Below are 27,773 nucleotides of genomic sequence, written 5' to 3' on the forward strand. Positions count from 1 at the left end.
TATGATCTTTGAGAATAATCAAGGGCATTAAATACATTTGATGTTAACAATAATTCTACTTAGAGTGGCTTTTTGTTCTTTTTCTGAGAAGTTGAATGAACTTGTTGTGTGCCTGGTTGTTGATGAAAAATGTGTACAACACCAAGAGAAAGTCCCAGCAACACTTGTTGCATGTCAATAAGGTTTTCTGATTCTGATATTGATCCCTAAATCATCCTCTCTCGCCTCTGTCCCCAGGTCCTGGTACTTCAGTGTCCACATCGGCTGTGTCCTCCTGGCCGTAGCACTGCCAGTCAAGCCCCGACACCTGCGCCTGAAGGAAGCTCCCGTCCTCTCCCACCAGGACTCCACCTCCACAGATGGCCACTGCAACCAGAAGACCAAAGCCACATGAAGCAGATTCGGAGACCAGTAGCGGTGCACACACACAGAGACTAGCACCAAGGACTGCAGGGACTGTCCAACACATTATTAGAGAGCGAGACTGTCCAAGCTGTGTTTTGGAGTGGGATGACAATTCTCATTTGTTCACGTGAGAAGGGATGGATGGACTGAAAGCTTTGTGATTTACCTATTTAGTGCACTACTTTTGACCAGAGCCCTATGGGCCATGGTCAAAAGTAGTGCACTAGAAAGTGAATAGGGTGCCAATAAAATTTGATTTGATTTGGATGCAGCCCCCTACTGTATTATGAGGACTATTGGCTGTGGCTCAGTGGGATGGAGGGGTCCCGAATCGATGATGAAATGCCAGTATTGTACTGTTACTGTAGTATGGGAGTATGCAAACTTGCCTTATAATCTTTGTCTCTTTCTCCACCCAGTTTTTTTTAAGCTTTTGTGTATCCTCCTCAAATTGGATATTATTGTGTGTGCGGTGTTTCTCACTCAAGGTGAACAGGTTTTAGGATCAGGTGAGAGAGAGTGGAGTGGTGGAGTGGAATGGTGTTATAGTCAAGGTAAAAAGCAAAGATACAGGAAATTAGGACACAAGAATTAAAAGAGAAGGAAAACAAGATGGTGTCCTTGAGGTCTTTTCACAAAATATGTAGGGTGTCCAACCCCTCTGCCCAGAAGTGGGTGAAAAAAAACACGCTTTGGTGATGAAATTTAACTTCCTTATGTTATTAAATACATTTGACCAATACCAATATGATTATTCATGTTCTGAATCGTGGGGACTTTCGCTTTCATATCATTAACATTATAGCCAAAAAAGTCAGATTTTGTTACCTAATATGATAATAAACACCGAACTCTGTTGACATAGCGGTGCAGATTTCTCATCACTTTTGAAGATTTTACTTTTTGTGGTCCTCGTCTTCAAAGTTGTTTCCGCGGGTCACAAAAAGCAAAATTAGCATGACACAAGCTGAGTTAAATGTAAAATTATTTTAAAAGAAAAAGCTTGGTATACGCTCAGTGCTCCGTTGACATTTCAGAGATATGCTTGCTTTTGAAAGAAATCTTCGATAAAGGACAGGATTTTGGCATTAATATGAAAAGCGTATACTAAAATATGAAAATACTACATGTCATGTCTTAATATCTATATCTATCTTACCTCTATATTGTTTCATGTCCTCCGGATTCAAGAAGAAAGCCTAGTTGACGGAATGCAGTTTGCCTTAATTCAACAACATCCAAGCCTAGTTGACGGAATGCATTTTTTCCGATTTTTGACCCCCCCCTCCCTTGGCCTCCATTGATTTAGTCACCCTAATTTTTAGAGGCATGAGGTTTGGACCATTGGTTCTCTTGGAGGCGTATTTACACAATTCATATTATACTGAAGAAAAATATGAATGCAATATGCATCAATTTCAAAGATTTTACTGAGTTACTGTTCATATAAGGAAATCAGTCTATTGAAATAAATGAATTAGGCCCTAATCTATGGATTTCACATGACTGGGCAGGGGCGCAGCCATGCGAGGGCATAGGCCTAACCAATTGGGAGCCAAACCCAGCCAATCAGAATTAGTTTTTCCCCACATAAGCGCTTTATCACAGACAGAAATACTCCTGACCCGTGGTTACACGTGGTCTGCGGTTGTAAGGCCGGTTGGACATACTGCCAAATTCTTTGAAACATTTTTGGAGGCGGCTTACGGGAGACAAATGAACATTTAATGTAATTCTCCGGCAACAGCACTGGTGGACATTCCTGCAGTCAGCATGCCAATTGCACACTCCCCCAAAACTTGAGACATCTGTAGCATTGTGTTGTGTGACAAAACTGCACAATTTAGAGTGGCCTTTAATTGTCCCAGCACAAGGTGCACCTGTGTAAAGATAATGCTTTTTAATCAGCTTCTGATATGCCACACCTGTCAGGTAAATGGATTATCTTGGCAAAGGAGAAATGCTGACTAACAGGGATGCAAAGAAATGTGTGCCCAACATTTTTGAGAAATAAGCTTTTTGTGTGTATGGAACTTTTATTTCAGCTCATGAAACATGGGACCAACACTTTACATGATGAAGTTATATTTTTGTTCAGTGTATTTTACCCATTGGTCAAAATATGCATTTTGGATTGGACACCCTACAGTATGATGATTCATGGTCTCAACAGGGAAGATTTCCCGAATTACACCCCTTTTCCTACATACAGTAAGTAGTACACTTCTTCTGACCAGAGCCCTATAGTCCCTGGTCAAAGTAGTGCACTATACAGGGAATAGGGTGCCATTTGGGCAACACCCATGGACTTACTCTGGATTGTTTGCTTTTACTGGGTGATATTATTGGCTCACTTCAATGTCACTTCTGTTTTCTGTTGAATGTCATTGTGTGTTGTTATTATATAACGGTTTGACACAATCAAAATCTGAAAATAATGGTTGAATAGAGAAAGAAACCATTGAGGGATTATTAGGGAATGTATCAATGATGATTTAAATCAGTCACCTAAGCTCATTTAGCAGGTAATTCCATGCTGTGAGAGTAGCTACTAACCCCTTATTCATGAATTGTGTGTGAGCAGTGTGAGAGGGGAGATGGTCTAGTATTTCCATGTGTAGAGGTACATTTTGTCATTTCATGTACTTGTTATTTATGTGATTCTAATGGACTCGTGGTATGTTCGACAAAGGTGGAAAGGTAGGATAATTAACATAGGATCATGTTGAGCTGGAGGTGAAAGGGACAAAATTACAGTATTTATAGACTGTGCTTCTTCAGACCGTTCTGATTCTATTTTCATTACGAGGGGAAGTGAAAACTAAACCTACTTTATTCTTGAGTCGATTGTACGTTTAGGTAAATATGGTCATTGTAAGAAACCTTTGCTTGAGGCTCTGGAGCAAAGAGAATGGAATGCTCATCATAGTCCCGAGCAGCCAACCCTGCTAATTGTTCATCTGGATGGTTTGTTTTTGTATATTATGTGATTAAAAGATGGATCTTTTTGGAACTTGACAAAGTAAGTGTGACATGTAAAAGGTGAATGACTGGTTTAGTTGTTCCTATTACATTGTTTGTCCCCATGCTCAATTGCTACCATATGCTGTAGGTTTGACAGCGAGGGAGAGAGACGGCCAGTGGTCTAGATTACACAGGAGAAACCAGCATGCTGAGAAGCACATGACAAAAAAAACTGACTCACAACCTACATGGCTTAATTTACAAGTCAAGGTCATTATTTGTTCGGAAACCATATTTGTTTAAGCCCTGACAGCATTGTTTGAATGGTGTGAAGTAGGCTAGTCCTTCCTCACATAGGCCACTGTAGAATACTCATGTAAACTGTGAGTCAGAGCTTGGAAATATGTTACCTTGGCTTCATACCCCAAGGGAGTAGGCCTATAGCTTGCACAGGCACCTGCCTCTGTGTCATAAGCAGTGCATATTATTAGATGGCATTGAATATTTCTGGTGGTGGAATGGGCCTATACACCACCCCAGCAATAACAGCTCAGCACCTGCCCTTTACTCTCCTCATAAAATGCTGGACTTTGACCTACCATACAATAATTATTAGTCAGCCTGGCAAAAGGGTTTTGAAACATTATTTTCCTCAACACAACATCAGCTCCTTTGCAAATTAAGAGTTCACAATATTATTACATTCACAATATTTTCTAGTCCGTTAATAAAATATAATTACTAACGTTGCAGTTTTCGGCAATGGCAAATTCAACTTGTACAGTAATTTAGTAGCCTAGTAAACCCAGCATCTCAAAGCTCCACACGTCACAGTTTGTAGGCGGGGAGAAGATGATTTGACCGACAGCGGGGAGGAAGACACCCTAGTAAGCGCTGTGTTTTTCTGGTCCACTAAAATGGCTGTTGTCGAGGATGGGGACTAGCCTGTGAGCACTACACGCATATAAATCGAGGATTGAGAAGACTACACCGAAGTGTGGAATATTTATATTCGTTTTATTAAAAGGTATGTCACTGTGAATTGCTGTTTCTCACGTATAAGCATCGAAATGTGTCCTCCATTGATAGATGACGTTTGATTGACAGCTCGAGCATATCTGAATGTTATTGTCTGACTCTGCTTGCTAACGTTAGCAACTGCAGTCGTCTAGCAAATGTCATATTTGCTTTTAAACAAATGTTATCAACTAATTACGATCATTTCCATTTATTCAAAATACTGCAATCAATAATGGTCGCAGTCAGGCACGGACATATTATTATTTTTATTTCAGAAGATGTGATATCTCGTGCGATCTAACGTTAAGCTAGCTGACAGTCGATGGTTTAGTTAACATTCGATATGGCAAGCCAAATAAATAGCTGCGAGCTAGATCTTAATGTTGTTGGAAATTGAAATGAGCTAGCTACCTTATTATTCACTTGCTAGCTACTGTAACGGTACCAAGGTTGTCCGCTTGTTACGTTGTAGCTCGATAGTGTGAAAGTGCAGCCCACAATTCTGGGCGTTCCTGCATGTGGGCATTCCTTCACCTGCAGGAACGCCTACCCTCGAGCATCCCATTGGTTCCTGCATGAACTCCGTTGTTAACAGAACTGCAGGAAAACCGTGCCTGACAGGCGGGGGCGAAGGACACTGTCTACCTGTGTACAGCTAGCTAGCTACCGTTGTCACCCCTGCCCTTTCTTCTGTGGGGTTTATTGGCGGCTGGCATCCAACTGTATTGGGCATTAATGCCACTTACTGTACTGCCCATGCCTCCCTCCAGTCCTAGCTTAAAAATTGACTGATAGAAGTAAACTATATATACAAAAGTAAATATTAGGCTATTTCAGCCACACACATTGCTGACAGGTGTATAAAATCGAGCACACAGCCATGCAATCTCCATAGACAAACATTGGCAGTAGAATGGCCTTACTGAAGAGCTCAGTGATTTTCAACATGGCACCGTCGTAGGATACCAACTTTCCAACAAGTCAGTTCGTCAAATTTCTGCCCAGCTAGAGCTGCCCTAGTCAACTGTAAGTGCTGTTATTGTGAAGTGGAAACGTCTAGGAACAACAACGGCTCAGCCTCGAAGTGGTAGGCTACACAAGCTCACAGAACGGGACTGTCGAGTGCTGCCCTCGATTGCAAAACTTACTCCCGAATTCCAAACTGCCTCTGGAAGCAACGTCACCACAATAACTTTTCGTCTGGAGCTTTATGAAATGGGTTTCCATGGCCGTGCAGCCGTACACCAGCCCAAGCGTTGGCTGGTGTGATGTAAAGCTCACCGCCATTGGACTCTGGAGCAGTGGAAACGTGTTCTTTGGAGTGATGAATCACGCTTCACCATCTCGCAGTCCGACGGACAAATCTGGGGTTTTGGTGGATCCAGTAGAAAGCTACCTTCCCCAATGCATAGTGTCAACTGTAAAGTTTTGTGGAGGAGGAATAATGGTCTGGGACTGTTTTTCACTGTTTGGGCTAGGCCCCTTAGTTCCAGTGAAGGGAAATCTTAACGTCACAGCATACAATGACATTCTAGACAATTCTGTGCTTCCAACTTTGTGGCAACAGCTTGGGGAAGGCCCTTTCCTGTTTCAGCATGACAATGCCCAAGTGCACAAAGCAAGGTCCATACAGACATGGTTTGTCGAGATTGTTGTGGAAGAACTTGACTGGCCTCCTCCCGAGTGGCGCAGCGGTCTAAGGCTCTGCATCTCAATGCTAGAGGCTTCACTACATACCCTGGTTCGATCCTGGGCTGTATCACAATCGGCCGTGATCAGGAGTACAATTGAGCAGCGCACAAATGGCCCAGCGTCGTCCGGGTTAGGGGATGGTTTGGCCGGGATAGGCCGTCATTGTAAAATAAGAATTTGTTCTCAACTGAATTGCCTAGTTAAATAAAATAAAAAATAGAGCCCTGACCTCAACCCTATTGAACATCTTTGGGATGAATAGGAGCGCCAACTGCGAGCCAGGCCTAATTGCCCAACATCAGTGCCCGACCTCACTAATGCTCTTGTGGCTGAATGGAAGCAAGTCCCCGCAGCAATGTTCCAACATCTAGTGGAAAGCCTTCCCAGAAGAGTGGATGCTGTTATAGCAGCAAAGGAGGTTACCGAGTCCATATTAATGTCTGTGATTTTGGGATGAGATGTTCGACGAGCAGGTCACATACTTTTGGCCATGTAGTATATAAAGAGGGGTTCCTGCATATTCAGGAATGCCCACATACAGGAACGCCCTGAATTGCGTGCCGCAATTACAACCTTTTCTTGTAGGTAGCTAGTAGCAGGCAATGATTGGTAGCAGCCCCTATTGGTTGAACAAGTCATTTCTTTCTACATCCTGATGGTGATGACTGATGATGGTGTAGCCTAATCTAATGCATCGTATCAAAGCAACAAGCGGTGTCACTGCACACACTTAGTATGCATAAACTATGCATCATTTTGATGTAAATCCCACATTTAAAAACCTTGCATTATTATTTGAGCTAGCCGACTAAACTCAACTCCACGATTTACGATGGAGTTGAGAGCTGACCAGGGTGTGCGGACTGGAGTTCTGATATCACATACAATGAAGTAAAAAAATAAAAAATGATTTCAGCACCCAAAGAATTGCCCGCAATTACACGCTACATTGTTCTGTGTAACTGTGGGCTATTCTTTGGGTGCTGAAATAAATACTTTGTGACGTCGGCTCTCCAGTCCGCCCACACTAGTTGCCGCTCAACAACATTGTAAATCATGGAGTTGAGTTTAGTCAGCAACAACCAAGCTTGCACAGATGTAATTTCTGTATGTTTATTTTTCAGTACTTTTGCTTTGGTACAGAGAAGCACAACACATAAATAGATGTAGCCCAGTCTGAACAGACAGCAGAGACACTGCAGCAGTTCCAGATTTTGACCTATAGCCTAGTCTACTTATCCCTTTTATATTTGTTGCATACCACAGATACTGTACTATAGCTGTTCCATCTAGGCCTATATTTGTTGCATACCACAGATAGAAGGGACGGTCAGGTTCCAACCCTCCTCATACTAGGCCTACATCATATTAATGAAGTTACTAACTGCTGATGTAATAAGGGCTTAATAAAATACTTTTGATATTAGTCTCTAGGTCAGTGGTGCTGCTGGCCTATATTGAGCCTGTTTTTCTCCACTGTTTCCTGTCCTCTGAGCCTGTGCCAGAGAGGCTGGGTGGTACCTCATCCTCATGCATAATTCAATATCAGCAGCCACAGCCAGGGGGAATAGCCTAGTCAATAAGGCTGGCCAGGACCAGTGTATGTGGAGGCATAAATTACAGAGCGAAGAGACAGCAGGCAAAAACAACCCACAGAGAGAACAGTATTAATCCCATAGGTAAGTTTGCTCGGTTGTGTCAGTGTAATAATTGCGCCATGTCCTGTCTGTATGCGACAGCCGACAGGTTAATGGCGTTGACAGCAGTGCAGCACGGCGATGTGTTTTGATGCTTAGCTGCCTCGCCTCCACTTTCTATTCTTTGTGGCTGCTTTCAGCTGTTGTGTTTCTGTTGCTGCAATAGGTAGTGAGTGACGTGGGGTGGAATGCTGGAGGGCTTGTGCTGCACTCTGCTCTGTGGGGATGGAAGGAATGCTTTTAACTGGCTGTCAGCCTGCCGGCAGGACCAGGCTGCTTAATCTAGTCATTCTTTTCATGTCACACAGAAGGGGTTTGTTTTTGTGGCTTGACTGACCAACGCCCACACCCATGTTAAGGTCATAGGCTTGGCTGGCTGACTGAATGAATTGTAAGCTTATATTGTCTGCGCTTGTATTGTGTTGGATAGGAATGTAGTTACTGTACTAAAACTGGCCAGTTTTCTGGAGAAACACATTATGGATGATGATTAATAAACTTGAGTTAATGGTTACAGGTAGACATCACTTAGCTACCTAGTCTATAAATCTGTCTCAAAGAGCCTGTGTGAATAGTTGTAAATATGTGATTATAAACTGGGTGGTTAGAGCCCTGAATGCTGATTGGCTGACAGCCATGGAATATCAGACCGTATACCACGGGTATGACAAAACATTTATTTTTACTGCTCTAATTACGTTGGTAACCTGTTTTATATTAGCAATAAGGCACCTTGGGGGTTTGTGGTATTTGGCCTATATTCCACGGCTAATGGCTGTATCCAGGCACTCCATGTTGCATCGTTGTCACGTTCCTGACCGGTTTTCTGTTATTTTGTATGTGTTTGACGGTCAGGGCGTGAGTTTGGGTGGGTAGTCTATGTTATGTGTTTCTATGTTGGTTTAAGGGTGACCTGATATGGCTCTCAATTAGAGGCAGGTGGTTTTCATTTCCTCTGATTGAGAGCCATATTCAGGTAGGTGTTTTCACATTGATTGTTGTGGGTGGTTGTCTCCTGTGTCTGTGTTTGTCGCGCCACACGGGACTGTCTCGGTTTGTTTGTACGTTCGTTCTTTTGTGTAGTCTGTTTTTCCGGTTCGTGCGTTCTTCGTTACATGTAAGTTCTTACGTTCAGGTCAGTCTATATTTGTTTTGTTATTTTGTAAATTATTAAGTGTATTTCGTGTCTGTCTTCGTCTTGCAATAAATCATTATGTCATTTCACAACGCTGCGTTTTGGTCGAATCCCTGCTCCTCCTCTTCGGATGAAGAGGAGGAGGAAATTCATTACAATCGTACATAAGAACAGCCCTTAGCTGTGGTATATTGGCCATATACCACACCCTCTCGTGCCTTATTGCTTAATTCTTTGCAATACATTTTTGGTTGTATTTTTATGCCATTGGTGTTTACCTATGAATTTATAGTATGACCTAGGCTAAAATAAATTTTTTAACTATGCCATAAACAAATGGGTAATTATTACAATGCAATAGCACTTTATATAACCTAGCGCCAATAACAGCAAAGCACATGCTTTGAGAAGACTAAAAAAACAAATTAGACTAGCTGCCATTTTGTGTGCCTGTAAAATATGAAGACTGTGTGTACACAAGCATTGCCAAGAAGAGGCTATTCTCTGAGTGAGAAAATAAATACTGTATATGTCAGACGATGATAGCAGCCAGGAGGACTTTAATAAACCAAGCAAATATATCTTTCAACTCTTGCTGCTGTGGCTGCCTGCCTGGGTAACAATCCTGTCACCAAAGCAGTGAGTGAGTGGCCCATTGAAATCTGGCGCTGGCTTAATTCTCTGAGTCTGATGTTCTTTAAATGTCAGGAGATAGCTAGGCCTAGGCCCAGGCCCCCTGTGCTGCAGGAGCCAGATAGCACTGGAGTGAGTCGACCGACACGCACACAGTAGTCGACCCACTTGCTGGTTGCCAGAGTCAGATAACTAGGCTATGTCCTCTGTTCTAGCTCTTCTCACACATTCACTGTTTCACACTGCTTTTTAATCCAACTCCAAATATAGCATAACCTAGCCTTTTATAAATGAAAGTTAGCCTATAACTAGTGCGGCAAAGCATGTTTTTTGCTGTTATAAAGTGTTTATTACACTGTTAGCATCCCATGCCTTCCCACCAATGTTATCCCACCCTAACATCCCTTCTGTCCTGTATCTCTCCCACAGAACTAGGGTGAGTAGAACGGAATCCCCAATCAAGTCAGTGATGCCACAATGTGTGGTTTGGCAGCCATTTTGTGTGTACCCATGCCATAGGTAAAAATTTTGTAAAGCGTTCTATTTCTATGATCTCTCCCCATGTAGGTGCTGTGGTGGTGAGGGGAAGTAGCTGCAGCCATGGACACCACCACCTCCATTAAGATGACCACTCTGGCCATCCAGAACCTCTTCAGCTACGTGGAGGAGGAGAACCTGGCAGCGCTCAAGGCCCACCTGGACAAGTTCAAGGAGGTGGACGGCAGGAGTGACGTGAGTATCCTCATACTATCTAATAGGCCTACAGGTATACTAATCTATCTGTAGTTATTATATATATGTTGCATCCCAAAATGGCACCCTATCCCCTATATAGTGTGCTACTATTGATCAGAGCACAATGGGCCCTGTTCAAAAGTAGTGCCCTGTATAAAGAATAGGGTGCCATTTGGGGGACACCATCTAATAAAGGTAAAATATAGCTTAGAGAAGCGTATGTTGAAAATAAATGGGAAGATTGGGTCTATTATTGTGCAAAGAAATATCGTTCATTGTGTTTCTAGTATGTCTTTCAAAATACATGCATTTTTCTCCCTCCCTAACAGAATGGTCAGACACCCCTGATGTTGGCTTCGGAGCAGGGTAGTATTGAGATTGTACAGGAGCTCATCAGGAGAGGAGCCAATGTTAACCTGGATGATGTGGTATGAGAGATGGATCATAAACCCTCTCCGTCTTTGTTCCCGTTAATTTCAAGGCCTAGCCTATTATGAAGACATTGACTTCATTATAACAATCATTGTGAATGTGCCAATCATTGTGAACTCTGCCTGATGTCTCCATGGTAACGGTAGTCAGCGTTGTCTCCATGGTGACCGGTGTGATGTGCTATTCTCTCTCCCTCAGGACTGCTGGTCTGCTCTGATCTGTGCTGCTAAGGAAGGCCATGTAGAGGTGGTGAAGGAGCTGTTAGAAAGCAGTGCTTACATAGAGCACCGAGACATGGTGAGATACCTGTTTGATTGGCCACAACCCCGAAGTAATAGCAGTGTTTTGGTGGTTTAATTAGCTACAGTACCAGTGATTCCAGGATTTTTCTTTATTTTTACTATTTTCAACATTTAGAATAATAGTGAAGACATCAAAACTATGAAATAACACATATGGAATCATGTAGTAAACAAAAGTGTTAAACATATCAAAATATATTTTATATTTGAGATTCTTCAAAGTAGCCACCCTTTGCCTTGAGGACAGCTTTGCACACTCTTGGCATTCTCTCAACCAGCTTCATGAGGTAGTCACCTAGAATGCATTTCAATTAACAGGTGTGCCTTGTTAATTTGTGGAATTTCTTTCCTTCTTAATGCGTTTTAGCCAATCAGTTGTGTTGTGACAAGGTAGCGTTGGTATACAGAAGATAGCCCTATTTGATAAAAGACCAAGTCCATATTATGTCAAGAACAGCTAAAATAAGCAAAGAGAAACGACAGTCTATCATTACTTTAACATGAAGGTCAGTCAATCCGGAAAATTTCAAGAACTTTGGAAGTTTCTTCAAGTGCAGTCGCAAAAACCATCAAGCGCTATGTTGAAACTGGCTCTCATGAGGACCGCCGCACAAAAGGATGACCCAGAGTTACCTCTGCAGAGGATATGTTAATTAGGGTTAACAGATTGCAGCCCAAATAAATGCCTCATAGAGTTCAAGTAACGGACACATCTCAACATCAACTGTTCAGAGCAGACCACGTGAATCAGGCCTTCATGGTCGAATTGCTGCATAGAAACCACTACTAAAGGACAGCAACAAGAAGAAGAAGAGACTTGTTTGGCCAAGAAACACGAGCAATGGACATTAGACCGGTGGAAATCTGTCCTTTGGTCTGATGAGTCTGATGAGAGTTTTGGTTCCAACCGTTGTGTCTTTGTGAGACGCAGAGTAGGTGAACGGATAATCTCTGCATGTGTGGTTCCCACCGTGAAGCATGGAGGAAGAGGTGTGGGGGTACTTTCCTGGTGACACTGTCTGTGATTTATTTAGAATTCCAGCATGGCTACCACAGCATTCAGCAGCGATACGCCATCCCAACTGGTTTGCGCTTAGTGGGAATATCATTTATTTTTCAACAGGACAATGACCCAACACACCTCCAGGCTGTGTAAGGGCTATTTGACCAAGAAGGAGAGTGATGGAGTGCTGCATCAGATGACCTGGCCTCCACAATCACCCGATCTCAACCCAATTTGAGATGGTTTGGGACGAGTTGGACCGCAGAGTGAAGAAAAAGCAGCTATAAAGTGCTCAGCATATGTGGGAACTCCTTCAAGTGTTGGACAAGCATTCCAGGTGATTACCTCATGAAGCTGGTTGAGAGAATGCCAAGAGTGCAAGCTGTCATCAAGGCAAAGGGTGGCTACTTAAGAATCTCAATTATAAAATATATTTTGATTTGTTACTACATGATTCCATGTGTGTTATTTCATAGTTTTGATGTCTTCACTATTATACTACAATGTAGAAAATAGTACAAATAAAGAAAAACCCTTGAATGAGTAGGTGTGCCAACTTTTGACTAGTACTGTATATTATACTGTACAGTCCTATCTCAGCAACGCTTACATAGAGCACAGGAACATGCCGAGACACTCAATCAGTTCAACTGGCCACAATCAGTAATAAGCTATAATGTTTTGGTGATTGTATGAACTTGATTTGTATGCTTGTCCCAGTCCACTTCAGTTAGTGTTTTCAATAAAAACACAGAGCTAATCAATGTACAGGCTATGCTTGTAATGTTTTTGCATGCAAAGCCTTGAAGGTACTGTAATGTGTGCAGGATTGTGTTTGTGTACAGTAATTGATGTTGTTCTGCAGGGAGGCTGGACGGCCCTCATGTGGGCTGCCTATAAAGGCCGCGTGGAGGTAACCGAGGTTCTCCTTGAGAACGGAGCCAACCCCAACACTACTGGGCAGGTAATGGCAGTCAATCAAATACCTATTCATGACGTATTCCTCACACGGGTAATGACGTTCCTATACCTGTCATTCATAAACCCTCATGGCTAAGGAGATGCAGTACGTCACAACCCCATCTATCCAGCCATTGACTAAGTGCCTCTGACTCTGTCTTCCTCATCAGCAATACAGTGTGTACCCCATCATCTGGGCAGCAGGCAGAGGTCATGCTGAGATCGTCCAGGTCTTGCTGGAGAACGGAGCCAAGGTCAACTGCTCTGACAAGGTGAGACAACTGATTGGGACGCATGGCTGGGCAATGCCAACCTTTGGGTTAACGATGGCCCACTGGGTTAGTGGTGCCCCAGTTTGGCCAGAAATGGGGACCTGTGCCAGTATGGATAACCCTGTGTGTCTTTTTCTCTCAGTATGGTACCACCCCTCTGATCTGGGCAGCCAGGAAGGGCAATTTTGACTGTGTGATGCACCTGCTGGAGAATGGAGCCGATGTCGACCAGGAGGGGGCGGTATGTCTCTACGCCACAGAAATACAATATTACATTTACATTTACATTTTAGTCATTTAGCAGACGCTCTTATCCAGAGCGACTTACAGTAGAGTGCATACATTTTATTACATTTTACATACTGAGACAAGCATATCCCTACCGGCCAAACCCTCCCTAACCCGGACGACGCTATGCCAATTGTGCGTCGTCCCACGGACCTCCCGGTTGCGGCCGGCTGCGACAGAGCCTGGGCGCGAACCCAGCCCAGCCTGGGCGCGAACCCAGCCCTAGACCACTGCGCCACCCGGGAGGCGCCCAATATCATGTTAATGAACAGAAATGTTAATGAAGAGACATTCTAATGAACAGATATTCTAATGAACAGACATTCTAATAAACAGACATTCTAATGAAGAGATATTCTAATGAAGAGATATTCTAATGAACAGATATTCTAATGAACAGATATTCTAATGAACAGACATTCTAATGAACAGATATTCTAATGAACAGACATTCTAATGAACAGATATTCTAATGAACAGATATTCTAATGAACAGATATTCTAATGAACAGACATTCTAATGAACAGACATTCTAATGAACAGACATTCTAATGAACAGACATTCTAATGAACAGACATTCTAATGAACAGACATTTTAATGAACAGAAATGTTAATTAACATTGTTGTTCTGCAGTCTACACCTCTCACTCTGATATCACCTGTCTAAAGTCATAGAGAAAGGCTCTGTACTTCTGTTTCTCTACATCTTCCTCCAATCTTCTCCCTCCCCCTTGTAGAACTCGATGACAGCTCTGATCGTGGCAGTGAAGGGAGGTTTCCCTGAGGTGGTGAAGGAGCTTCTGAAGAGGAACCCTAACGTCAACATGACAGACAAGGACGGCAACACAGCCCTGATGATCGCGGCCAAGGAGGGCTATACTGAGATAGTACAGGACTTGCTGGATGCTGGCACCTACGTCAACATACCAGACAGGGTGGGCAAGGGAGCGCACACACAGATTGTGGATTATAAGTGCTGTATTGAGATGTGGATGTAGTGTAAACTGTGTGCTGACCTGTGTTGTACAGAGTGGAGACACGGTGCTTATCGGAGCAGTGAGAGGAGGACATGTGGAGATAGTGAGGGCTCTGCTGCACAAATATGCTGACATAGACATCAGAGGACAGGTAGGGAGTCTGACGCCTGACTACTTATATATAATATATGTGTGTATGTATGCCATTTAGCAGATGCTTTTATCCTAAGTGATTTACAGTCATGCATGCACACATTTAATTGAACCCACTATCCTGGCATTGCAAGCATCATGCTCTACCAACTGAGCTACAGAGACCCATAACTTGTGTCCCAAATGTTACTCTACTGCGTGAATAGTGCACCACTTTTGACCAGGGCCCATAGGGCTCTGATGAAAATGAGTGCACTATATAGGGGATAGGGACACAGACATTCAATACTACATTATTGATGACAGTAAATGCAATCCACCTCACCTTCTGCAGGACAACAAGACAGCCCTGTACTGGGCTGTGGAGAAAGGCAACGCCACCATGGTGAGAGATATCCTCCAGTGCAACCCCGACACAGAGACCTGCACCAAGGTGAGAGAAAACACCTTACAGTAAATCTAACCATATCTCAACTATCACCAGACGCACACACACACATTCTATTCTATTCTATTTAAACGGCTTTCTCACCTGTTTTTATGTGTCCTGGTGTCAGGATTTAGAGAGCCCTCTGATCAAAGCTACTAAGATGAGGAACATTGACATAGTGGAGCTTCTGCTGGACAAAGGAGCCAAGGTGTCTGCTGTGGACAAGGTATACCTCTTTTACGTCTATACCCATTTAAAGCATTTTATAAACTGGGTGGTTCGAGCCCTGAATGCTGATTGGCTGACATACTGTACTGGCTTGGGTATTTTCTATCCACATTGTCCTTTCCAGCACGGTTCCAGAAACTATGGTGGACGCGTAACCAGGCCAGTCTAGTACAGCTCGGCTTGGTTACTTAACATTATAAACTGGGTGGTTTGAGCCCTGAATGCTGATTGGCTGACAGCTGTGGTATATCACGGGTGTGACAAAACATTTATTTTTACTGCACTAATTACGTTGGTAGCCCGTTTTATAATAGCAATAAGTCACCTTGGGGGTTTGTGATATATGGACAATATACACTCCATGTTGCGTCATGCATAAGAACAGCCCTTAGCCTTGGTATATTGGCCATATACCACACCTCCTCTGGCCTTATTGCTTAAATATTTTCACGGAGTGTACAAAACATGCTCTTTCCATGACATAGTTTTCACCTGGTCAGTCTATGATCCCTAATTGATGTCAATCAGTGTAGATGAAGGGAAGGAGCCCGGTTAAAGAAGGATTTTTAAGCCTTGATATAATTGAGACAAGGATTGTATATGTTTTTCATTTAGAGGGTGACAGATTTTAGTGCCTTTGAACGGGGTATGGTAGTAGGTGCCAGGCGCACCGGTTTGAGTTTGTCAAGAACTGCAACACTGCTGAGTTTTTAATCTCAACCGTTTCCAGTGTGTATCAAGAATGGTTCACCACGGGCCTCCCGAGTGGCGCATTGCATGCAGTGCTAAAGGTGTTACTACGGTCCCGGGTTCATATGCCGGGCTGTGCCACAACCGGCTGTGGTCGGGAGTCCCATAGGACAACGCACAATTGTCCCAGCGTTGTCCGGTTTAGGGGAGGGTTTGGCCGGTTGGGCTTTACTTGGCTTACCGCGCTCTAGTGTCTCCTTGTGGCGGGCCGGGTGCCTGCGGTCTGACCCCGGGTGCCTGCGGTCTGACCCCGGGTGCCTGCGGTCTGACCCCGGGTGCCTGCGGGCTGACCCCGGGTGCCTGCGGGCTGACCCCGGGTGCCTGCGGGCTGACCCCGGGTGCCTGCGGGCTGACCCCGGGTGCCTGCGGGCTGACCCCGGGTGCCTGCGGCTTCCGGGTTAAGCTGGCGGGTGCACGGTTAGCACGGTTAGGCGGGCCATGTTTCAGAGGACGCATGACTCCACCTTCGCCTCTCTCCAGCCCGTTGGGGAGTTGCAGCGGTGAGCCAAGATTGAAAAAAGGGGTAAAATACATTGTTTCACCACTAGTGATCAAAATGTTTGTCAATTTTGTTGCCGACTAACCAACGCCCATTAACTGGTTAACAAATGGTTAAATTAATTCCAAACAGTAAAATGAAGTGACCAACAGAAAATACTATGCATGGTAGGAACTGACATTTTAAGAGCTTAAAAAAACGTGACAATAGCAAGCCTATCCTCTCAAATTATTGAACATGCAACTACTGTAATTAAGCCGAGAATGCAGGACACCACTACTCTAAAAGACACACCGGATGCCCTCACCTGACAGAGATGAGAGAAACATGAGAGAAAGGCCCTACGCCTCGGCCAGAGTGTCCGGTGTACACACTAAATTTACGAACGGACAATCTGACAACGCTCTGAATTTACAAACACCCAGAGCACACTCTGAGCGCTCTCTGGCACTCCAGATTAAATTTACAAACACACCCGAAGTCGTAAAATGTCTAGCTAGTAATTTGTTATGCTGAAAAGCTAGCGAGAGGTTGCATAGCAACATTATCAACTTCCGGTGGACAGGTGAACCGCTAGTACGCTCAACTGGAAGGATACTGTTCGTTTACAGTATACTAAAATGAACTAATAGTATGTAGTAAATACTCATTAAGAATGTATTATACAGTATGTTAGTATGTGTATTCGAACACAGCTTTTAGAAATATCACATCTAGATAAATATTCAGACCCTTTACTCAGTACTTTGTTGAAGCACCTTTGGCAGCCTCAAGTCTTCTTGGGTATGACGCTACAAGCTTGGCACACCTGTATTTGGGGAGTGTCTCCCTATTTTATATGCAGATCCTCTCAAGCTCTGTCTTGTTGGATGGGGAGTGTCACTGCACAGCTATTTTCAGGTCTTTCCAGAGATGTTCGATATTTTTCAAGTCCGGGCTCAGCCATTCCTGCGTTGTCTTGGCTGTGTGCTTAGGGTCGTTGTCCTGTTGGAAGGTGAACCTTCGTCTGAAGTCCTGAGCGCTCTGGAGCAGGTTTTCATCAAGGATCGCTCTGTACTTTGCTCCGTTCATCTTTCCCTCTATCCTGACTCCCAGTCCCTGCTGCTGAAAAACATCCCCACAGCATGATGCTGACACCACCACCAAGCTTCAACGTAGGAATGGTGCCAGGTTTCCTCCAGATGTGACGCTTGGCATTCAGGCCAAAGAGTTCAATCTTAGTTTCATAAGACCAGAGAATCTTGTTTCTCATGGTCGGAGAATCCTTAAGGTGCCTTTTGGCATACTCCAAGCGAGCTATCATGTGCCTTTTACTCAGGAGTGGCTTCTGTCTGGCCACTCTCCCATAAAGGCCTGATTGGTGGAGTGCTGCAGAGATGGTTGTCCTTCTGAAAGGTTCTCCCATCTCCACAGAGGAACTCTGGAGCTCTGTCAGAGGGACCATCGGATTCTTTGTCACCTCCCTGACCAATGCCCTTGTCCCCCGATTGCTCAGTTTGGCCAGTTGGCCAGCTGTAGGAAGAGTCTTGGTGGTTCCAAACTTCTTCCATTTAAGAATGATGGAGGCCACTGTGCTCTTGGCGACCTTCAATGCTGCAGACATTTTTTGGCACCTTCCCTAGATCTGTGCTTCGACACAATCCTGTCTCAGAACGCTACGGACAATTCCTTCGGTCTCAAGGCTTGGTTTTTGCTCTGACATGCACTGTCAACTGTGGGACCTTGTATAGACAGGTGTGTGCCTTTTCCAAATCATGTCCAATCAATTGAATTTACCACAGGTGGACTCCAATCAAACAGATTAATAAAAACAATGCTGTCTGATGCATATAATCGGCCTACGAAAAGCGGAGACGCAAATACAACATGACGTCCATCTAACCCGGAGGAGGAAATGATTGTCCAAAAACAAACGAAGTAGCAATGACTAAATGATAAAGACAGTGAATATGCACACTCACCAGGGATATGGCCCATGTTCTCAGCTAGTGCCAATTAAATTAAGATTAAGAATATTGATAACTAAAAGACAGATTGGATTATTTTCATTGTTATCAATAGCGATTTGCTTTCCAAACAGTTTTTCCGCAATTTATATTTTTAAATATTGAGATATGCCTGGCTGGGTCTCTCTGCTTTTCACTGACAGTCGCAACTCAACAAACATCTATTTGGTATTTGCAGCGCGCGCTGCCCAAATTACGGGCTATGCTGTTTAAAACAATCCACTTGTCTTTTTATTTTTTTATTTTTTTTAGCTAATGATCCTCTGTAGCCAAATCATGCTTTCTCGTATAGTAGCCTATTTTAAATGATTGTATTTATTTCTGTATAGACAGGATTAGGCTAATTAGGCTGTATAATTTTGCCAATTTAATTCAATTTACTTTAGGGAAAGCTTAGCTTCCTCTAGCTTCATGGACACGCCACCTATGCCTTTTAATGTGGCATAAACACAAGTAGTCATGATGTTTTCATCTGATTATCAAACAATCACTTAAAACCTCTACGGGATTGGTGTCCCCCCCGCAGGATGGGTGAGCTAACGTAGGCTAATGTGATTAGCATGAGGTTGTAAGTAACACATTTTTTCCCCCAGGACATAGACATATCTGATTTGGGCAGAAAGCTTAAATTCTTGTTAATCTAATTGCACTGTCCAATTTACAGTAGCTATTACAGTGAAAGAATACCATGCTATTGTTTGAGGAGTGTGCACAATTATGAAATTGAAAATGTATTAATAAACCAATTAGGCACATTTAGGCAGTCTTGATACAACATTTTGAACAGATATGCAATGGTTTATTGGATTAGTCTAAAACTTTGCACATACACTGCTGCCATCTAGTGGCCAAAATCAAAATTGTTTTTCTTTTCTTCTTTGTATTATCTTTTACCAGATCTAATGTTTTATATTCTCCTACATTAATTTCACATTTCCACAAGCTTCTTGGAATTGTTTCATTTCAAATTTTATCAGGAATATGCATATCCTTGCTTCAGGTCCTGAGCTACATGTAGTTAGATTTGGGTATGTCATTTTAGGCATTTTTTTTTTAAAGGGTCTGATCTTTAAGAGGTTCAAAGGTGCTCCTGTTGGCTTCCCGCGCACATTCTTTCACTCACAAAATAGTTTAAGCATGCAAAACCCAACAGTGCACTGTGCATCTGCAATTTGTTGAATGGAAAGAGACATCAGTTACAAAACTGAATTGATGCATCCACGGTTGTCCACGCGCGCCTCGGTCTCAGCCAGTCATGTCCACGGTTGTCCACGCGCGACTCGGTCTCAGCCAGTCATGTCCACGGTTGTCCACGCGCGCCTCGGTCTCAGCCACTCATGTCCACCTTGTCCACGCGCGCCTCGGTCTCAGCCACTCATGTCCACCTTGTCCGCGTGCGTCTCACTACTCATCTCTGCTTTATCAAAATGTGAGTGTTCTCCTCAAACCACAGTGCAATTTGGAATGTATACTACCTGGTTTCCAGTCAATTTGCAAATGTTTCATGCGGCTGACATGCAGTAATGTTAAATAATGGTGTTATAGCCTATAGTTTTTTGGGCATGTTGTATTAATTGTGATATGTTCATGTTTTACCGGCACGGCGTACCCCCACTATTTATTTTGCCAGGACGCCGTACTGGACCGTACCACCTTACTTTCACCCCTGTATATATATCTAAATTCAGCAAAAAAAGAAACGCCCCTTTTTCAGGACCTTGTCTTTCAAAGATAATTTGTAAAAATCCAAGTAACTTCACAAATCTTCATTGTAAAGGGTTTAAACACGGTTTCCCATGCTTGTTCAATGAACCATAAACAATTAATGAACATGCACCTGTGGAACGATCGTTAAGACACTAACAGCTTACAGATGGTAGGCAATTAAGGTCACAGTTATTAAAACTTAGGACACTAAAGAGGCCTTTCTACTGACTCTGAAAAACACCAAAAGAAAGATGCCCAGGGTCCCTCCTAATCTGCGTGAACGTGCCTTAGGCATGCTGCAAGAATGCATGAGGACTGTAGATGTGGCCAGGGCAATAAATGGCTATGTCCGTACTGTGAGACGCCTAAGACAGCGCTACAGGGAGACAGGATGGACAGCTGATCATCCTCGCAGTGGCAGACCATGTGTAACAACACCTGCACAGGATCGGTACATCCGAACATCACACCTGCGGGACAGGTACAGGATGGAAACAACAACTGCCCGAGTTACACCAGGAACGTACAATCCCTCCATCAGTGCTCGGAGAGGCTGGACTGAGGGCTTGTAGGCCTATTGTAAGGCAGGTCCTCACCAGACATCACCAGCAACAACGTCACCTATGGGCACAAACCCACCGTCGCTGGACCAGACAGGACTGGCAAAAAGTGCTCTTCACTGACGAGTTGCGGTTTTGTCTCACCAGGGGTGATGGTCGGATTTGCGTTTATCGTCGAAGGAATGATCGTTACACCGAGGCCTGTACTCTGGAGCGGGATCGATTTGGAGGTGAAGTGTCTGTCATGGTCTGGGGCGGTGTGTCACAGCATCATCGGACTGGGCCTGCAATGACAACAAGCTATCTCAATGCTGTGCGTTACAGGGAAGACATCCTCCTCCCTCATGTGGTACCCTTCCTGCAGGCTCATCCTGACATGACCCTCCAGCATGACAATGCCACCAGCCATACTGCTCGTTCTGTGCGTGATTTCCTGCAAGACAGGAATGTCAGTGTTCTGCCATGGCCAGTGAAGAGCCCGAATCTCAATCCCATTGAGCACGTCTGAGACCTGTTGGATCGGAGGGTGAGGGCTAGTACCATCCCCCCCCCAGAAATGTCCAGGAACTTGCAGGTGCCTTGGTGGAAGAGGGGGTAACATCTCACAGCAAGAACTGGCAAATGTGGTGCAGTCCATGAGGAGGAGATGCACTGCAGTACTTAATGCAGCTGGTGGCCACACCAGATACTGACTGTTACTTTTGATTTTGACCCCCCCCCCCCCCCCCCCTTTGTTCAGGAACACATTATTCCATTTCTGTTAGTCACATGTATGTGGAACTTGTTCAGTTTATGTCTCGGTTGTTGAATCTTGTTATGTTCATACAAATATTCACACATGTTAAGTTTGCTGAAAATAAACACAGTTGACAGTGAGAGGCGTTTCTTTTTTTGCTGAGTTTATATATACTGTATATACATTGTACGTGGCATATACAGTCAGGGTCCATAATTATTGGCACCATTTGATGAAGATGAGCAAAAAACGGTATAAAAGAAATAACACAAATACTGATCTATATTGCATGCTAATTTTTGTTGTTGAAATTGTTATTTTATACTAATACAATTGCTTAACTTATCATCATATTGCCAGCAGCATACCACCCTGCATACCACTGCTGGCTTGCTTCTGAAGCTAAGCAGGGTTGGTCCTGGTCAGTCCCTGGATGGGAGACCAGATGCTGCTGGAAGTGGTATTGGAGGGCCAGTAGGAGGCACTCTTTCCTCTGGTCTAATAAAATATCCCAATGCCCCAGGGCAGTGATTGGGGACACTGCCCTGTGTGTAGGGTGCTGTCTTTCGGATGGGACGTTAAACGGGTGTCCTGACTCTCTGAGGTCATTAAAGATCCCATGGCACTTATCGTAAGAGTAGGGGTGTTAACCCCGGTGTCCTGGCTAAATTCCCAATCTGTCCCTCAAACCATCATGGTCACCTAATAATCCCCAGTTTACAATTGGCTCATTCATCCCCCTCCTCTCCCCTGTAACTATTCCCCAGGTCGTTGCTGCAAATGAGAACGTGTTCTCAGTCAACTTACCTGGTAAAATAACGGTAAAATAAATAAAATAAAATAAAAATCTCAAAAAGAGAGGGGTAAAAATTATTGGCACCCCTGGTTTCAATACTGATACTGAGCATTTTTCTAAAATGTTTTATGAGATTGGGGAACACATTGGGAGGGATCTTAGACCATTGGTCTATACAGCTTCTTTCCAGAGCTCTATTTTCATGTCATTAGACATAGCACTGGTTCCAATCCAAGTGCCAATGCCGTTTATCAAACTCCAGGCGGTGCTATGGTCAGGTGACATGAAAATACATCTCTTTGACCACTTGGACAGAAGCATATGCAGAAATGTATCTCATACCTACAGTAAAATATGGTGATAGATCTTTGATGTTATTCAGCTATTTTGCTTCCCCTAGTCCTGGGGCCCTTGTTAAGGTCAATGGCATCATGAACTTGAACAAGTACCAGGACATTTTTGCCTAAAAACCTGGCTGCCTCTGCCAGGAGGCTGACACTTGGCCACAAGTGGATCTTCCAGAAAGACAGTAACCCCAAGCACTAATCAAAATCCACAAAGAAATGGTTAATTGACCGCAATCTACATTTGTCAATGGCCATCTCAGCTACTGGACTTGAACCCCATTGAAAACCTCTTGTTTGTATTAAAGAGGGTAGTCCATAAGAGCAAAGTATATCAAGGATTTGGAAAGATTCTGTTGGAGGAATGGTCCCAACGTTTTAGCCAATCTCATGAAACATTTGCGAAAAAGGCTCCGTTTTGTTTTTCTCGCAAGGGGAGAGTGCTAGAGTATTGAAAACAGGGGTGCCTGAAAACAGGGGCCCACTATCTTTTTTTAGATTTATTTGTATTATTTGTTAAACAGAATCTCTCTGAGCAATTGTATTAGTCTAAAATAACCAAATGTTAACATTTTTTGGAGAACATAATATATTATTTATTTTATGGTATTTTTTGCTCATCTTTATCAAGGGATCCAATAATACGTAATCTGTTAAAGGCAGAAGAGTCAGTAGGTATACAATCTGATACGTGGAAAAAGCAAAGGAGAGCCACACACTCTAGGAACTCAGATGCAATAATTTAATAACCAAAGTTTCGACAGACAAGCTGTCTTCATCAGGGTATAATGACAAACACTGAGGGTCACTAGTTTATATAGTGTCAAAGGACACACACAGGTGTCTGTAATTATGGCCGGGTGTGGCCTGATATCATTGGTTGATTCTCAGATATAAAAATAACATACCAAAAACATGAATGGATAACATATGATCATAGATACAATTTGGCTACATAGGCCTACAAACATTTACAATGAATAGCAAAATCACAAGAATGGTTTCAGATCAAAGTCTATGTTGATACCGAAGGGAGCAACGCTCTTTAAATTAAAGATACCAACCGTCTTTCTCTAGAGAGGTGACACCCCCCTCCACATTGCCATCCGTGGGCGGAGCCGCAGACTGGCAGAGCTCCTCCTTCGTAACCCTAAAGATGGCCGCCTGCTCTACAGGCCCAACAAGGCCGGCGAGACCCCCTACAACATCGACTGCAGCCACCAGAAGAGCATCCTCACCCAGATCTTTGGAGCCCGTACGTTTCCTTACTCTCCGGCAGCTCAGTCACTTTCGCCAGTTAAAGGAAAATTCAACCCCAAAACAATCTTTTTGGTATTTGTTTTTTAGTCTATTGTTGACTAATGAAAGTAACTATATGTAACTTTCAAAATACAGAAATCATCCCTGTAATAATGCCTTTTTCAAGATATATAAAACTTGATTGCTGACAAGCAAAACATTTTGGGACTATGCAAACAATGGACTAATGAAACAAATACCAAAATATTGTTTTTGGGTGGTTTTCCTTTAATAGTCTAACTGCTATAACCTTTGTGCTGGACGATAGGGTGTACAAAATGTACAGAAATTGACAAAGAAAATTGGTACACACACATTATACACTGTATGTACTCTCATCTAGAACTGTGTTGACTAACCTCATCCTATCTTTCTATGTGTCCCTCCCAGGACACCTGTCCCCTACTGAGTCTGATGGGGACATGCTGGGTTATGACCTGTACAGCAGTGCCCTGGCTGACATTCTCAGTGAGCCCACCATGCAGCCACCCATCTGTGTGGGCCTGTACGCCCAGTGGGGAAGCGGCAAGTCTTTCCTGCTCAAGAAACTGGAGGGTAAGGAACTAGGCAGTCCTCTTGTCAAGACTCCACTCACTTCTTTACAAGAGTCTGAGCGTTTATTATACTGCTCAAATAGAACAGAGCTCAACTGTCAAACATAAAAATAATGATATGTTAAAAATATGTTATACATGTTAATAATAAGATAGCTGTTAAGGCCAGGCATCACACCCTAATAGAGTAAATGTTTTTGTGTTGGAGAACATTCTGTTCTCCAACACAATTACCAGACTAGATACAGTTGTATGTGTATGTAAACTTCTGACCCACTGGAATTGTGATTTAGTGAATTGTATGTACAGTTCAAGTCGGAAGTTTACATTGCAGGTTGGAGTCATTAAAACTCGTTTTTCAACCACTCCACAAATTTCTTGTTAACTTCTTACAGCTGAGATCCCGTTAACGGGATCGATATAACCACAGCCAGTGAAAGTGCAGGGCGCCAAATTCAAAACAACATAAATCTCATAATTAAAATTCCTCAGACATACAAGTATTTTACACCATTTTAAAGATAAACTTGTTGTTAATCCCACCACAGTGTCCGTTTTCAAAAATACTTTACGAAGAAAGCACACCAAACGATTATGTTAGGTCTGCACCTAGTCACAGACAAACACAGCCATTTTTCCAGCCAAAGAGAGGAGTCACAAAAAGCATAAATAGAGATAAAATGAATCACTAACCTTTGATGATATTCATCAGATGACACTCATAGGACTTCATGTTACACAATACATGTATGTTTTGTTCGATAAAGTTCATATATATATCCAAAAATCTCAGTTTACATTGGCGCGTTATGTTCAGTAATGTTTTGCTTCCAAAACATCTGGTGATTTTGCAGAGCCACATCAATTTACAGAAATACTCATCATAAACATTGATAAAAGATACAAGTATTAAACATGGAACTTTACATAAACTTTTCCTTAATGCAACCGCTGTGTCCGATTTCAAAAACACTTTACGGAAATGCACACCATGCTATAATCTTGAGTACAGCGCTCAGAGCCCAAATAAGCCATAAAGATATCTGCCATGTTTTGGAGTCAACAGAAGTCAGAAATAGCATTATACATATTCACTTACCTTTGATGATCTTCATCACAATGCACTCCCAGGAATCCCAGTTCCACAATAAATGTTTGTTTTGTTCGATATAGTCCATCATTTATGTCCAAATACCTTAATTTTGTTTGCGCGTTCAGTCCAGTAATCCACATTCATGACGCACAGGTCAGACGAAAAGTCAAACAATTCCATTACAGTTCGTAGAAACATGTCAAACGATGTATAGAATCAATCTTTAGGATGTTTTTAACATAAATCTTCAATAATGTTTCAACTGGAGAATTCTTTTGTCTTCAGAAATGCAATGGAAAGCAGGTCGCTCTCATGTGAGCGCGCATGTTCAGCTCGTGCCAGACACCTGACTCAAAGAGCTCTCCTTCCCTCATTCTTCACAGCAGAAGCATCAAACAAGGTTCTAAAGACTGTTGACATCTAGAGGAAGCCTTAGGAATTGCAAAATGACCAATATCCCACTGTATATTGGATAGGCAAACCTACAAACCTCAGATTTCCCACTTCCTGGTTGGATTTTTTCTCAGGTTTTTGCCTGCCATATGAGTTCTGTTATACTCACAGGCATCATTCAAACAGTTTTAGAAACTTCAGAGAGTTTTCTATCCAAATACTAATAATATGCATATATTAGCCTCTGAGCCTGAGTAGCAGGCAGTTTACTCTGGGCACCTTTTCATCCAAGCTACTCAATACTGCCACCCAGCCATACGAAGTTTAACAAACTATAGTTTTGGCAAGTCGGTTAGGACATCTACTTTGTGCATGACACAAGTCATTTTTACAACAATTGTTTACAGACAGATTATTTCACTTAAAATGCACTGTATCACAATTCCAGTGGGTCAGAAGTTTACATACCCTAACTTGACTGTGCCTTTAAACAGCTTGGACAATTTCAGAAAATTATGTCATGGCTTTAGAAGCTTCTGATAGGCTAATTGACATAATTTGAGTCAATTGTGGATGTATTTCAAGGCCTAACTTTAAACTCAGTGCCTCTTTGCTTGACATCAGGGGAAAATCAAAATAAATCAGCCAAGATCTCAGAAAATAAATTGTAGACCTCCACAAGTCCGGTTCATCCTTGGGAGCAATTTCCAAACACCTGAAGGTACCACGTTCATTTGTACAAACAATGGTACGCAAGTATAAACACCATGGGACCACGCAGCCGTCATACCGCTCAGGAAGGAGGGGCATTCTGTCTCATAGAGATGAACGTACTTTGGTGTGCGAAAAGTGCAAATCAATCCCAGAACAACAGCAAAGGACCTTGTGAAGATACTGGAAGAAAGAGGTACAAAAATATCTATATCCACAGTAAAAAGGAGTCCTATATCGACAAAACCTGAAAGGCCGATCAGCAAGGAAGAAGCCACTGCTCCAAAACCGACATAAAACAGCCAGACTATGGTTTTCAACTGCACATGGGGACAAAGATCGTACTTTTTGGAGAAATGTCCTCTGGTCTGATGAAACAAAATAGGACTGTTTGGCCATAATGACCATCATTATGTTTGGAGGAAAAAGGAGGAGGCTTGCAAGCCGAAGAACACCATCCCAACTGTGAAGCACGGGGGTGACAGCATCATGTTGTGGGGGTGCTTTGCTGCAGGAGGGACTGGTGCACTTCACAAAATAGATGGCATCATGAGGAAGGAACATTATGTAGATATATTGAAGCAACATGTCAAGACATCAGTCAGGAAGTTAAAGCTTGGTCGCAAATGAGTCTTCCAAATGAACAATGACCCCAAGCATACTTCCAAAGTTGTATCAAAATGGCTTAAGGACAACAAAGTCAAGGTATTGGAGTGGCCATCACAAAGCCCTGACCTCAATCCCATAGAAAATTTGTGGGCAGAACTGAAAAAGTGTGTGTGAGCAAGGAGGCCTACAAACCTGACTCAGTTACACCAGCTCTGTCAGGAGGAATGGGCTGAAATTCACCCAACTTATTGTGGGAAGCTTGTGGAAGGTTACCTGAAACGTTTGACCCAGGTTAAACAATTTAAAGGCAATGCTACCAAATACTAATTGAGTGTATGTAAACTTCTGACCCACTGGGAATGTGATGAAATAAATAAATGCTGAAAT

General features: G+C 43.0%; 2 protein-coding genes across 10 annotated transcripts in view; both read left to right on the forward strand.

The window, feature by feature from the left end:
• Positions 1-3,418, forward strand: part of LOC129817640 (lysophospholipid acyltransferase 2-like) — a 104,834-nt gene extending 101,416 nt beyond the window's left edge. The window contains exon 13 of the mRNA XM_055873089.1: positions 238-3,418. Within this exon, the coding sequence (XP_055729064.1) occupies positions 238-394 (157 nt within the window). The 3' untranslated portion in view covers positions 395-3,418. The remainder of the gene's footprint in view (positions 1-237) is intronic.
• An 800-nt stretch (positions 3,419-4,218) lies between these two features.
• LOC129817639 (kinase D-interacting substrate of 220 kDa B) overlaps positions 4,219-27,773 on the forward strand; it is a 58,971-nt gene continuing 35,416 nt past the window's right edge. For 6 of the 9 annotated variants that reach the window (XM_055873079.1, XM_055873082.1, XM_055873085.1 and 3 more), the window contains exons 1-13: positions 4,219-4,396; positions 10,114-10,278; positions 10,611-10,709; positions 10,912-11,010; positions 12,884-12,982; positions 13,149-13,250; positions 13,393-13,491; positions 14,279-14,476; positions 14,571-14,669; positions 15,006-15,104; positions 15,229-15,327; positions 23,805-23,982; positions 24,417-24,581. In XM_055873079.1, the coding sequence (XP_055729054.1) occupies positions 10,147-10,278; positions 10,611-10,709; positions 10,912-11,010; positions 12,884-12,982; positions 13,149-13,250; positions 13,393-13,491; positions 14,279-14,476; positions 14,571-14,669; positions 15,006-15,104; positions 15,229-15,327; positions 23,805-23,982; positions 24,417-24,581 (1,468 nt within the window). In that variant the 5' untranslated portion in view covers positions 4,219-4,396; positions 10,114-10,146. Of the gene's footprint in view, positions 4,397-7,652; positions 7,761-10,113; positions 10,279-10,610; positions 10,710-10,911; positions 11,011-12,883; positions 12,983-13,148; positions 13,251-13,392; positions 13,492-14,278; positions 14,477-14,570; positions 14,670-15,005; positions 15,105-15,228; positions 15,328-23,804; positions 23,983-24,416; positions 24,582-27,773 lie in introns of those variants that run through there. The other 3 variants (XM_055873086.1, XM_055873087.1, XM_055873080.1) reach the window with 2 other exon arrangements.

Source organism: Salvelinus fontinalis, chromosome 20, assembly GCF_029448725.1.
Source record: "Salvelinus fontinalis isolate EN_2023a chromosome 20, ASM2944872v1, whole genome shotgun sequence".
Taxonomy (NCBI): Eukaryota; Metazoa; Chordata; class Actinopteri; order Salmoniformes; family Salmonidae; genus Salvelinus; species Salvelinus fontinalis.